The sequence below is a fragment of the Larimichthys crocea genome, chromosome XXII (genome assembly GCF_000972845.2).
Source record: "Larimichthys crocea isolate SSNF chromosome XXII, L_crocea_2.0, whole genome shotgun sequence".
In the NCBI taxonomy this organism is placed as follows: Eukaryota; Metazoa; Chordata; class Actinopteri; family Sciaenidae; genus Larimichthys; species Larimichthys crocea.
The window spans coordinates 5,407,595-5,420,636 of NC_040032.1; the positions used below are offsets into that span (position 1 = coordinate 5,407,595).

Sequence of the window (13,042 nt, forward strand, 5' to 3'; positions counted from 1 at the left end):
CGCTGAATACATAAACTTTACCCTCATTGCTTTTTACCACTGTCTTACATCTTTCTTTGTCCTCTCCAGCTCTGGAGTGAGACTCATACTCAACAATAGTACAATTAAAGTGGTTTTCGACTGTTGTTACTTGTGAATTGAAGTAAAATTGCTTTCTCTGTACAACACTTGTTGTCACTCTTGGAAAATGGGCGTAATTGTGGGTTCATTTAAGCATGTAGACTCACATAAATCCACAAAAGCAAGCAACCAGACTTCTTTTTATCTTTTTGCTTTTCCAATTGTCGTCTTAGAAAAGCAGAAACGCATATATGACTTCAGTGGAAATAATTAATGAATTATTTTTTCCCATAGATGCCACTGCACCTGTTGTGTCCCAATGGAGGCTCATTCATTTCAGATGAGAGAATCTATTCAGTAAAAAAAAAAAGTCTGTAATGTTAAATCTGTAGCAATTTCTGATTTGTTGACTTTCATATTTATTACTTATTCCATGGGGTACCTTTTTTAAGTTGGCTTAATATTTTTATTGGTTGAGATTCAATCACGTCTAATAATGTATCCTTCTTGGAACAAGCTGGAATGTTTCCAGCTTGGAGAGTTCCCTCAGTTATTGCTCTTAGAATTAGAAAGATAAGGCACAAATGAACAAAATGAGGTTGTTAAATATAGAAAGGCAGACATGAACAGATTTCACTATTAACCATGGTTTAAAAGGTCATAGTTTTGTAACCTGGGGCTGCAGAAAACTCAAACAAAAACCCAAAGACCACAGTCTAAAGGCATGCAGGTTAATAGGTTAATTACTCTAATTTGCCCGTGGGTGTGAATGTGATTGTGAATGGATGTTAGTCTATATGTGTCAGCCCTGTAATGAACTGCCAACCTGTCCAAGGTGTACCCTGCCTTATGCCCAATGTCAGCTGGGATTGGCTCCAGCCCCAGCATGACCCTAATAAAGATAGGCAGTTTGTAAAATGGATGAACGAATGGTTTTGTAACTGCAAAGGCTCAACTACACTGAGTGATTCTGTCACTTAAAATCAAAGAAGTAGTCGTGAGTTAAGAGTCGGTTTTCTTCAGTACAAGATAACAGACAAAGCAGGAAAATGAGCATTGCACCATTTCTAAATTTAACACTCCCCAAAACTGGATGTAATCCCCTCAAGGGCATAACACCTGCATAAGAGATGTTTTCAAGGCCCTACTTTAATTTTCACTAGACACGCAAACAAGCAGAGAATTATCAGTATCATCGAAATCTATAATTGTTACATTCCTGGGTCTTATCATAGAGGTTTCTTTATTGGCAAGAAACACAGACACAAAGTGTTTGGTTTTGCTCTAATGGGGAACGAAGATCCTACAGCATTAAAAAAAAGATGCATAAAAGGAGGGACTCGCACAATAGCTCCCAATGAATACAGCACTTATGCGGAATGAATTCACAGTCCACATGTACAAGGACTCTCACTGTATGCAAAGAAACAGAACAACTGTATCATTGTGAAGTTCCCAGCGAGTCCAAAGCGCTAATGTGTAACGGTGATCGAGTCAGTTTATTCTGGCAGGCTGCCTGCTGGAGGCTGTGACAGATTGGTGCCATCAGCGCATTATTTCATTAACACTTGTGTTTTCATGGTGAACATCTTCTCACTCGTCATTTTCTCTCTCCCCCCCTCTCTCTTTCCCTCCCAACCTCTCTCCCTGCCTGCCTGCCACCCCCATGACAGATGGAGAGTGAAAAGAAGAGGAGAAAATACTCCACGAGCAGCAACGACTCCGACACCACCGACAGTAAGTTGGAGAGAGAGATTCGGGGAAGGATAGGGAAGGGAGTGTGTGTGCGTGCGTGTGTGTATATGTATATGGCTGCCTGTGTGTGTTAGTGTGTGTGTGAGAGTGTGAGAGAGAGAGAAGTAAGAAACCTGAAAGTGTCAGAAAAGTGAGTTCCTGTGCTGCTGTTATACGATGAGCTGCCTGGTTTTAGTCAACTCCCGCAGGGTATTTCTCATATTCACTCTCCATATAGACTTTCTTCCTGTCTCACTGTCGTCCCTCCTCAGCTCATTAAGACTTCCCCTTTTTAAACATAGATACAACAGAAATATGATTGGTAGCCCAAGCAGTTAGTAAATGTGGAATTTTAAATTCTTTGCCCATGAAAGATCAGGTTAAGATGAGGATAAGGGCTACACAAGCCAAAGATTGTGGTGGAAAAATAAATTACATTGGACACAGGGTGGATGAAGGGTAGAGAAGATGTAGTATATAATATTTAGTAGATAATAGTACCATGAATGTACATTATATCTGATATTTGTAACAAACAAACAGGAGGCAGGGAAATTAATGTTTGTGTTCATTAAACTTGAATTTGGCTGCAGCTGCACTTTCTTTGGAGAAGTCATTCACAATGTGCGTTTCGCTGCATTTACCTCAATTATTCCTGCGAGACGTCAACAGCTGGACCTTCTGGTTGGATCTCTTCACTCGTCTGACTCTTATATCATTAGTGATATTTCTAATAATATCATTTTATGAGTAATTGTTTTTTTTACTTTTTTAGGTGGAGTCTCACTTGGGTGAAATAAATGTTTTGGAAGGTTGCACTACATCATATTATTTTCTGAGCTTGGTGATCGCAGACAAATCCCACAGCTGATCTGCGCCTAGTTTAGCTCTCCCTCACTTGCAGAAAGTGTCTGGACAGGAAGCTGACTGTGTAATGAGCTTCTGCTTTAGTAAATCAGGAGCTTAATACACATAGATTGTGGACCTAAATTGAATAAAACCCACATCTTACATTTGTGGTGTGCCATTTTCCTCCTTTAAATCTGGCCGAATGTGCTTCGGAAGTAATGCTAAGCACATGCAACATGTAGTTAATAGGCAATAGGCCTGATAGTTTGATAGATGCATTTACTACTAAAGAGTCATGACGCAGACTTAAACAACCACCTACACAGACTGTATATAAAGTCTGACTGTATATAAAGACAGTCTCATGGGCTGTATATGTCTTTATACAGACAGACAGCCATGAAGAGATACACTGCATGATGATGGGAACATCTGGCCAGTCTAACACATTACCGGCACTGGCAGCTTCTGCTGGAAAATCATTTGATAATAAACATCTTTGAACAGCAGTACAGTGTTACACAAGCGCACTTGGCTCTCACAGCTGACGACTGTCTACAAAATAGGAAGATTTAGTCATTTAGGACAGCTAGCAATTAAATTTTTTTTAAAAGTCATTCTTCTTGGTTTCTGGGAGCTCAGCATGATTAATTCTTGGCATTTTGTGGCATGCATTTTGCAATAACAAGCAAATATATTTGTTTGGTCACTCGCCTTACACTGTCAGGCGAGCATAGACGGAAGATTAGATACAAACCGTTGAGTACAAATATATACTACTAATACTTTCCACAACAGCACCAACATCAAGTTTGCTGATGACACAGCTGTGGTGGGCAATGAACAATGGAAAGATGGAGGACATGACCCACTGGTGTCAAGACAACAACCTCCTACGTAGATGACAGTAGAAACAGAAAAGGAACTACTCCCTCCCTAATGGACGATACATGTGGAGTCGATAGACAGTTTCAGGTACCTTGGTGTCCTGACTTTGTGGTGAGAAAGGCGAGGCAGAGACTGTTTCACTTCGGATTCCTGAGGAAATTCCAGGTATCCCATCTAATACTGAGGAATTCGACAGCATCCCGACTGAGAACATCACTGCCTGGTATGGAAACAGGACTGAATGCAACCGCAAGGCTCTACAAGGAATGGTAACTGAATATAGAATAGGCAGTGCTCTATTCTTTACGCCAGGCACTGCAAGAATAAGGCTATGAGAATCATTAACATTAATCCAGACCACCCACAGAATGGCATTTTCTCAATGCTGTGGGTGAAAAAAAATACGGATACACCAGGCCTAATGGTGTGCTCATATGGCATTATTACATACAAACCTGATGCAAAAATGAATTGGACGTGAGTGACACAAATACTCAGTATATTCAGTTTGAGAGATATCACTGGGCTTTGCAGAGTGTTGTGTAGTGGAGGATGAGCAGAGCACAGGAACAGAGCCAGATAGACAGATGCTAAGCACCAAGGAGCTCTGGAGGACAGAGCCCGAACTTTAGAGAGTTTATTTTTTAACCCAGAGCTATATGATACTATTTCATTTACTACTTCATCTATTTCTTTAGAGACCTTGCACAAAAAGAGATTGTTTGGAGAAAAAGTAAGAACAGAAGTTGGACTACTTGGTAAGTCTTGGAGATATGTGTCTGTTACTTCATTTTAGCTGTTTTGTTTTACAAGTCAGCTGTGAGCGATCAGAATTCCGTTCAGAAAACAGCATTTTAAAAGTTGCATGTTGTCTTGCGGACAGACCTGACAAAGCATAAATTCAGACTTTTTATAAATCGACAACCTAATAAAAAGCTTTTGGCACATTTTTTTGTACTTCAGTATAATCATTTTTATTTTATTTTCAGGCACTTTTGGTAATGAAAAAGAAATTCTTAAAATAAAGCTGAAGGCTGTCATGGGAGGGAAATGCCCTAACCCTTTTCATTAAAAAAAAACAACTTTTAAGCTAATTTACTTTTAGATCTATGGAGATGTATTCTTGGTAATGTAGCAATTCAAACATGACAAACTGGTTGACTGCAGTGGGGGCCACCAGAGGTGGAAGTGACCCCTTACAGATTTAACTGTCATGTGTTCACAGATCTGCATGTATTAAATATTTTACAGCAGGTTTAACAGGCTGTTTGTCGGACCTGACTGAGCCACATGCTGAAGGCCATGCTGTCTGCTTTATAATTAGCTGTTAGCCGTTAGCTTCCCCTGGCCAGTGCAGCGTGGGCTCCAGCTGCATCTGTTGACTGGAGGTTATCAGGTTTCTAATTGAAGGATGCCCATGATAATTTTGGCTGCCTTGCACCAAGCGGGGCTTTTAATTAACACACGGCCATGATGGTAACCTCCAACTGCGCTGCAGCCCGTTTGGTTATCTGGCCGCAATGATGGAGTGCTGCAGCTGCCTCATGTGAGGCGTGTGGATGGAACCTGCATACACACACACTAGTGTCGTTCAGATGCATGAATACATTCAAATATGTCCAGCAGATTAGCACGCAATCCCACTGAATATGTATATACCTACCACACACACGTGCGCATAACCACACTCCTACAAACAAATCTGTGACTAATGAAAAGACAAACCAACACAGTGTGTGTAGAGTCTCTTTGCCCTTTACTTTTAAAGGTTAAAGACTCTCCCACACAGAAGCACATGCACACACTGTGTCCCACCACAGTCTGTTAGGTGGTACACTTTGACACCATCACTCAGAACAGCTGAGTGGAGGATTAATTTGAATGTCTGTCAGTTCACACCATATTTCCTGACGTGTTGTGGCATGTGAAAGTGTGTTTCTGTGTAATAGTGAGTATATAAAACCAGGGATCACCTCAATGTAGTAAAGTATGTGTGAGGGTATACAGTATGTGACTTTGGGCATGCACGTGTGGCAAATACATGGGTGTGTTGGCAGCTGTATGTATATGTTCATGTCTCAATTATGTGTGTGTGTGTGTGTGGAGAGAGGGAGAGAGGGAGTCAGTGATTTTGAAGACAAGCCTGACAGCAGTTCTGCCCTCGACAGTGTTAGTTGTTCAGACGTCACAAGTAAAATTAGCACGGTGGCAGTAATGTTGTGGTGGCAAGGGAAATATGTTGAGTAGGAGGCAACACGCACACACATACAGTCACTGTCACATTGTGCTATATTACACAGTATTGGCAAATTTGTGTTTCCCATTATGACAGTGTGATGTAATTTAATTGGCAATGTGATGCAATTTTTAATGACAGCCTTCACGTCGAACAGATAAAAATGAGCTTTCGGCTATATATGTTGCAGCAGTTTGGTGATTACGAAAACGACATAAATAAAATTACACGCACGCACACACACACACATACACTTTTGTTGACACACACGGGCACACAGGAAAACACAAACAGGGCAGACAGGAAGGCTGCTGATTGAAGCGGTGGGTGGGATATTGGCTCCGGTGTCTGGTTAATTGCCATTAAGTTGTGTATTAATGAGGTTGTAAAGGACCACAGTGGACTAACTGCTTAACAAGATGCTATTTATACTGTCATTACTTATTAAACCTCTTAATAGATCATCATCAGTCTGCTTCAATTAAAGGCCTGAGTCAGGATGCAGTAATGCTGCTACAGGCATTGGAAAAGTCATCGGGAAGGTTTTCGTTTGGCTGCTTTCTTTTAGTGCCTCTCCACAGTGTTTAAATTGCCATCATCAGTGTGAATTACAGAGGCCTTGGACTCCTATCACATGCTCATTTAAAAACTTTTTTTTACATTGATGAGCAGCTTTTTGCTCTTGAGTAAGTAACTGTTACCCCGCTGATTCATGATGGCTGATGTTACAGTGTATTTTTTTATTGTATTTATATTATAAACCCTTTGCAAAACAAATTTCTCCAATGGGACAATAAAGTTTCTTTGGAGTGAACTTGAACACATGCTGTGTACATGAAGTCTGATGTGCAGCCAAAGACCTGTTCTTCATTTTTTCCCCAATTTAAATCAGCATTCACGCTCATGAATTCACATTCTTGACAAACCAAAGACAGATTATGTGTTTGTCAGATGTTCTCCTCCACATGATTGAAGATTTGAAACACTTTACAGCTGTGTCTCATGCTCGAGAAAAGAAGGCCAGAAAAGGTTAATTTGTCCGACAAGGTTCAAGCTTCTCTCTCTCTCTCTTGTGGTCAACAAACACCTGTAAACTAAAAAAATAATTACACTGATAATCGTTGTCTTTTTCTTTTATTCCCACAGGTCAGGTGACTTCGTGGTCCAGGTCATCCAAGAATACAGGCACCAGCAGCACATGGGTCCGCCACCAGCACAAGAAACCATCTGAGGTAAGTCATTGTGGCAGTATGGTTCAGTCCCTCAGGCATGTACAGTACACAAAAATGTGTTTAATGAAACACAGTCTCTGTTTGGCCATTACAAGCTCACAGTTTTGCTCCATTTCACTGTCTGTCTGTTATTTGTTGTGGCTTTGCTGAATTGTCATAAATGGTCAGATTCCAACATTTGGTCTGGTTGTTGGGGTTGCTGAACACTGGCATGATCTGCAGCTTTTATGATCCAGTGGCTAATCTAAACCAGATTAGCATCCAAAAGTCAGGGCTGTGTATGGTTTTTGGACAAGCTCAGATGGCAGGGTTGCTACTGGGTCGTTTCTTGTGCAGAGCTGATTACTGTAATACTGAAGATTTGTAACAGACTAGAAAAGCCTGCACACCACAATACATGCAAAAACAAGATCATTCTGTTGTCAAAGCGTGAACAGTTATTCAAAAGGCAAATTGAATGAACAGAGACATTTATGGCATCAGTGCCAAGCTTTACACCAGTGTCCTACCTAGATTTAAGATTGTGCAAACTGTGATCCACACTGCAGCTGTATATCAGCTCTTAACTGGAGCAAACATTTCTGTCCAATGTAAATACAGCCATCTCTGTCACCACAGCTAAATCAACTAGGCGCATGGATGGCACAGATTGGTTGGCTAAAATACCAGGTTGGAACATCCATATGGTCATGATGAACAATCCCAAGGGCTCTCAAATGACCACCCTGAGGAAGAAACTGGCATAAACCAGTTGGAAAATGGTGCACTCTACCAGTTGTGGCAATGCTTTGCCTGCCACAATCACACATTCCTCCCACTCTGTCAGTGAAGTGGGTTCAAATCTGTTTAAGGAGAACTCGTCTCTTGCTGTTTGAAGAGTTTCAATTCAAAAATAACTATCTGCCATTTGGAACAAATTACATCTTCTCTTAAAAATGATCAGGGGTGATTTTTGAATAAAGGAGAGGCGGTAAAAGCCTCCGATGGCACTTCTGAAATCCTGAAGATGTTCCACGAAGCACTTTAAAAAAAAAATCTTTTAAAACATGAATTAATACGATTTTAGAGGGCAATTTGGTCTCACATCTGTTGTAACTTCTCCACGTCCTTCACATGGAAAAAAAAAGTAAAAAATCATCTAAAGTTGAAGAGCACAAATGTTTCTTTTTTGTATTTCGTGAAAGGAGAACGAACAGAGCAAAAACGGCATGCATGCCCCTGAACCACCCCGAAGTACAAGTCATCAGCAGAGCATCTGTCATGCCTGTGCATTTGAAGCTTCCTCCCCCTCAGCTCCATCCAGTTAACCACAGGCTGTTGGAAGGTCCTGTCAGCAATCAGTCTCTCAGTAATTACTACTGTAGCTCTCTGCTTTGACCCGGGCCTCAGCTGAAGAGCCAGGGGCCACGTTCCCTTTCATAACGCTGCCTCCTCGCCTTTCTCCGGGGCACACTACTATTTTGTAAAGGATGATGTTTTGCAGTAATCTTTCTGTTTTTTTTTTTTTTTTGCTTTTTTTCAGTAGCTGTGAGCGACAGAAAAGGTTGAACAAAGAGAAAAGGGCGGGTGACATCTAACATGGGTTCAGTGCAAAATTTTGTCAAGTCAAGGATGTTACAAGTGCATCTCAACTAATGTCAGAAAAGCTTAACTTGTCGAGCATGAAAAGTGTGCAAGCATTTGTCTCCGGTCCGCTGGAGAGCTACTGACAGGTCATGCTGCTCTCAGTTTGTCTAAGTTTTTAGTTACTTACACTTCCTGAGGTTTTACTTATTTGTTGGTTGCATTGATGCGTTGTCCATATGATGCTATTTTTGCAACTCAGCCGCAAAAAGAAAAGACATTTTGTTCTAGTGTATCATTGTGCATGGATGAATGACGGGAATCCCACAGTCTGATTTTCTTAATCTAAATCAAGAGAGTTCATCTGCAGTACATTTACCTTGTAGGCAAATCTCCTGAAACCTCCTGAAAACCCATCATAAATGCATTAACTGTCTTGTGATTGGATACTGGTACAGCAGCTTAGTTTAGTTAGTTCACTTATTTCATAGTATGCAGGCTTCAAACAAGGAACATGTGGGATCAAATGTGCAGGAACATAAGTCCCTTTGAGGACAGACTCTAAAACCATCCAAAACTGTGCACCCTTAGCTATTTTCATAATCATTTTGATTTATTTCATCCAGACTGCAAACAATCTAAAGACACAGAGGTCTTGGAAAGAGATCAGAGAGGCAGTAGGACTTCAAGTGTGGCCATCCGGAACAGGTATAAACACTTTTTCCCTTTAGACGTGGTAGGTAACACGTTGTATGACTTAGTTCATTTGAAGCATAGTTAAACCTTTAGTCGACTGAGCCAGGAAACTCTCTGACTCCATGCTAGTTAGAGTTCTTAATCCATCTGTAGGTTATTTCTCATATTTCTAAAGGCCAACTCTTCGTTTGCGTTTATATTATCGCAACAACAGGTTGCATGTCAGCACTTCAACTCGTATTGAAGTGTTAGTAATTGCTCTCAGTCTTCTGCGGCGACTTGTTGTATGCTTTACAGGTCAAAGGTCATTACCCTTTAACACAAATTACTTAAGGGCGCGTTCCTCATTTTCACTTGTTACGGACTCAACAACGCTTTGCAGAGAGGAGCTCACCTGCCGAGTATCTGCAGTGTTCTGTTTTGTCCAAACTACCAGCTCTCTTTTTTTAACTTTAAAGACAATGGGCAGCAGCCATGACATAAACAGAAAACAGACACTCTGCAGAGAGCTAACCACAGCAGCTGAGAGTGGAGTGGAGTGGGAGTTTTTTTTTTTTTTTTTTTAAGCAGTAAGCATGATGTACACTGTTTTCTTTTTTGACCTGGCTAATTAAAAGGACGCAGAAGCTTTCTTTGTATCGAAGCTGTGGATAAATCAGGCTAGTATAGATCAGAGAAACAACTACCAACACCATATGTCACATTTACATGCGGCATCTGGTTTTGAATTAGATAATAAGCAAGAATACAGGTCCGCAAGTTTCACTGGTGGAAAAAAGCCTGTTAGCAGATGATGCTTATCAGTGCCATGTCAGAAATGAACTGAAAACTTTGCTGCTGGACTGGGTAGTGTATTTTTTCTCACACACATCCATCAATCAATTATGCCTGTTCACAGACAAGTTTCATTGAAATGCATGGCGTATTTTGTAGTTTACTACAAATGCCAGTGTAAATTTGGTACTTGGGATGGAGTACATTGGCTGTTTGAGGCGTTTCTGGTAAGCGTTTGAGAATTGGACATGAATGTTGTTTGATGATGGTGTAAGTTAGACATCACTGAAACAAAGTGCTTTTTGAAACGATCCAACAAAAAGTCCAAAAAGGGTGATATTTTAGGCAGTGACAAATCCTCATCAGTGCATGCCTACTGGGAAGAAAATTGAACAGTGGCTCACAATGTGGACAAGTTTATGGAATGATACTCACCCTCGGTAAGGGAGGTGTGGCAAATGGTAAACACTGTGGACTTGTAATGACAATGTAGCTCTTTTCTAAAAATGAGCCGTCTCTATTTGCGCCTTTGCGAGTCTTTCGCCCCAGCTTTGACTTTTCTTAGAAGTGGTTTAGGGAGCTTAACTTGGAGGAAGGAGGACACAGTGAAATGCTTCCTTTTTTTTATATATAGCTGTTTATATCTCAGTTTAGACGAGGGCAGAGAGTGAGGATTTTTTCAATTTTGTAGACAAACAGGAAGTCGTTATGACTTTGGTCTCGTGATTATGGTTATGGGCAGCATTTGAGAACATGTTAAAAAAAAAACTGTGCATTCGTGTTTTCCTGTACCCTGTGTCTAAGAAAACACACTGTAATGTAATGTAATGTGTTGGTACTGAGTCACCAGTGAGAGTGAAGACCTTTCTAAGCAGCTCTTGGCCTCATCTCTCCTGACAAAAGCAGAGCTCACCTTCTTCAGAGAAATCCCCCCAGACCAGAAGATTGCATGACACTTGCAGCATGGTTAGAGGACACACGTGCACACACTTATTAGAGGGTGCTTGACACATGTTGAGACCGAAACCTGAATACACACACACACACACTCTTTGCACTCTGAGGGTTTCTTCCTGACTTATGATATTTAAATTTTCTAGCACACACTTTGGCAGGTGATGTCTGTATTCAAATTAATTTGTGTTTCATTTGAATCGTTTTTTTTTTCTTTCTGATGATCCAGACAGTCCAGTCCATCTATGTGAAGATGCCTGTAGTTTGTGTTTGTTCATGATTTGTGTTGATATGTTTTTTTTTACATACGACACTGGATTGTGAAAGCACAGCTGCAGAAAATCAATACAGATACAGATCTTTTGAAAATAACAGCAACTGGCCTTGTAGCGCTTTCAGCCTGCCTTTTTTTCCTTTTTGTAATTTGAAAACAGTTTTTTTGTATATTGTGTAGCATTTTTCATGAGCATCACTGTGTTCTTGGGCCATTATTATTGTGAGTATGAGATATGCACTGTTGTCTGCACAACCAATGGTCGTCATATCGGATCAAAAGTATATTTAATGCGCTTTGAGTCAAATATTAATGAGCGAACGGTCATAGATGATGCAATATGGTGCATGGGTGAACCAAGTGAATTTTGTGGTTTTTGTGGTCCACATTTTTTGGGAAAGCCTTTAAAATATGTTTATATTGTAAGATAACTTCCAAGCTGATGCCAAACTACTTAATTGTCACTGTGTTTTGGTGGAGGCGTGATGAAGTCTGATCAGATATTTCACACCTTTGAACCAAGTCAAAAGTAATTTCATAAGTGAGGAAGGCTAAGCTTGGCAGACTTTACTGTTTGAGGTTCCACAGCATAGAAGGAGTTGTCGAACAACAAGTGATATCAGGAGCGAAAGCCACTCTCGTTGCACCATGGGAGGAAGGAAGTGGTATTGACAGGGGTTGCCAAAAAAGATAATGGCTTAGGAGGTGTGAAACGTTCTCTATTACATGAGCATACATAGCAGTGTGTTTATTGTTTGTGTATGTGTGTGAAGATGCATGTCAAGTGTGCATGCGGTGTGTGTATATGCAACTGTAACCATAACAATCTGACAGTGGCAGTGTGTTGGAGAGGCGTTAGCCGCAGTACCAGGGTGTGTAAAAGTAAACCAGAACACGCATTTTGTGTTGGTATTCAGTGGGAGTTACTGTACATTTATCTGTAACGCACATGTAGAGTTCAGGCTGAGCTGAAATGATAAACAGATAAAAGTCGACTCATTATCAGTAAATCTAGCCCAGTCCTCAAGTGATAATACATTACAAGAAGTCCATATAAGAAAATAACTGTGTTTTTTAGGCCTTGTTATTTATTGTTGATATCAGAACTCCCTTTGAGTGTGTTATCATCAACACGTCAGTTATATACCAAAAAACACAAGTTAAATCAATTGTAGGATTTTTTCACTAATACAGCATGAATTGTTTTTGTGCTAAAATGCAGATCAACATTTTGTTTTTAAGCTGTTGACAGGAGCAGTGTTTAATATGTTTTGCTATATGATTTTAATGGACACTTGTCAGTCAGTTAGACAAGTTTTATTTGTGGGCACCAAAATTGTCAGTAAAAGTTGTACCTTAGCTTGCAAAGATGGTCATTTTCTGTTCATTGTGAATAGTTTTAACAGTAGAATATACCAATGGATATCAGTAATCATAAGCACTCATCAGTAATTATTAATAATTTGTACAAAGTGCAGAGGTTTTTACAAAAGGTGAGCCAAGAAAAACTCATGGAGGGGTGTTTTGAAAGTGCAGAATGCACTGCTAAAATCAAAAGAGCAGCCAACTGATGGAAAACAAAGCAAGCTTGTCTTGTTTTTTTTTTCTTATTGCTCACACTTTGCGGAGGTAATATCGCAATCAAATTAAGACATCGGAAAATTTCCTCGGGGTATTGACAAGCTCTGTGAACCAGTCTGAAGTGTTTTTTAAACAGCTTGTATTTTAAGTTCAGAGTCCGAGGCAGCTGCATCCAGATGTGCAGATGTTATAGCTGGATCA

At 40.3% G+C, this 13,042-nt stretch overlaps 1 protein-coding gene across 1 annotated transcript in view; it reads left to right on the forward strand.

Moving 5' to 3' along the window:
* jade2 (jade family PHD finger 2) overlaps window positions 1-13,042 on the forward strand; it is a 185,072-nt gene that overhangs the window by 23,140 nt on the left and 148,890 nt on the right. Inside the window, exons 2-3 of the mRNA XM_010737760.3 lie at window positions 1,734-1,797; window positions 6,914-6,999. Of these exons, the coding sequence (XP_010736062.2) occupies window positions 1,734-1,797; window positions 6,914-6,999 (150 nt within the window). The remainder of the gene's footprint in view (window positions 1-1,733; window positions 1,798-6,913; window positions 7,000-13,042) is intronic.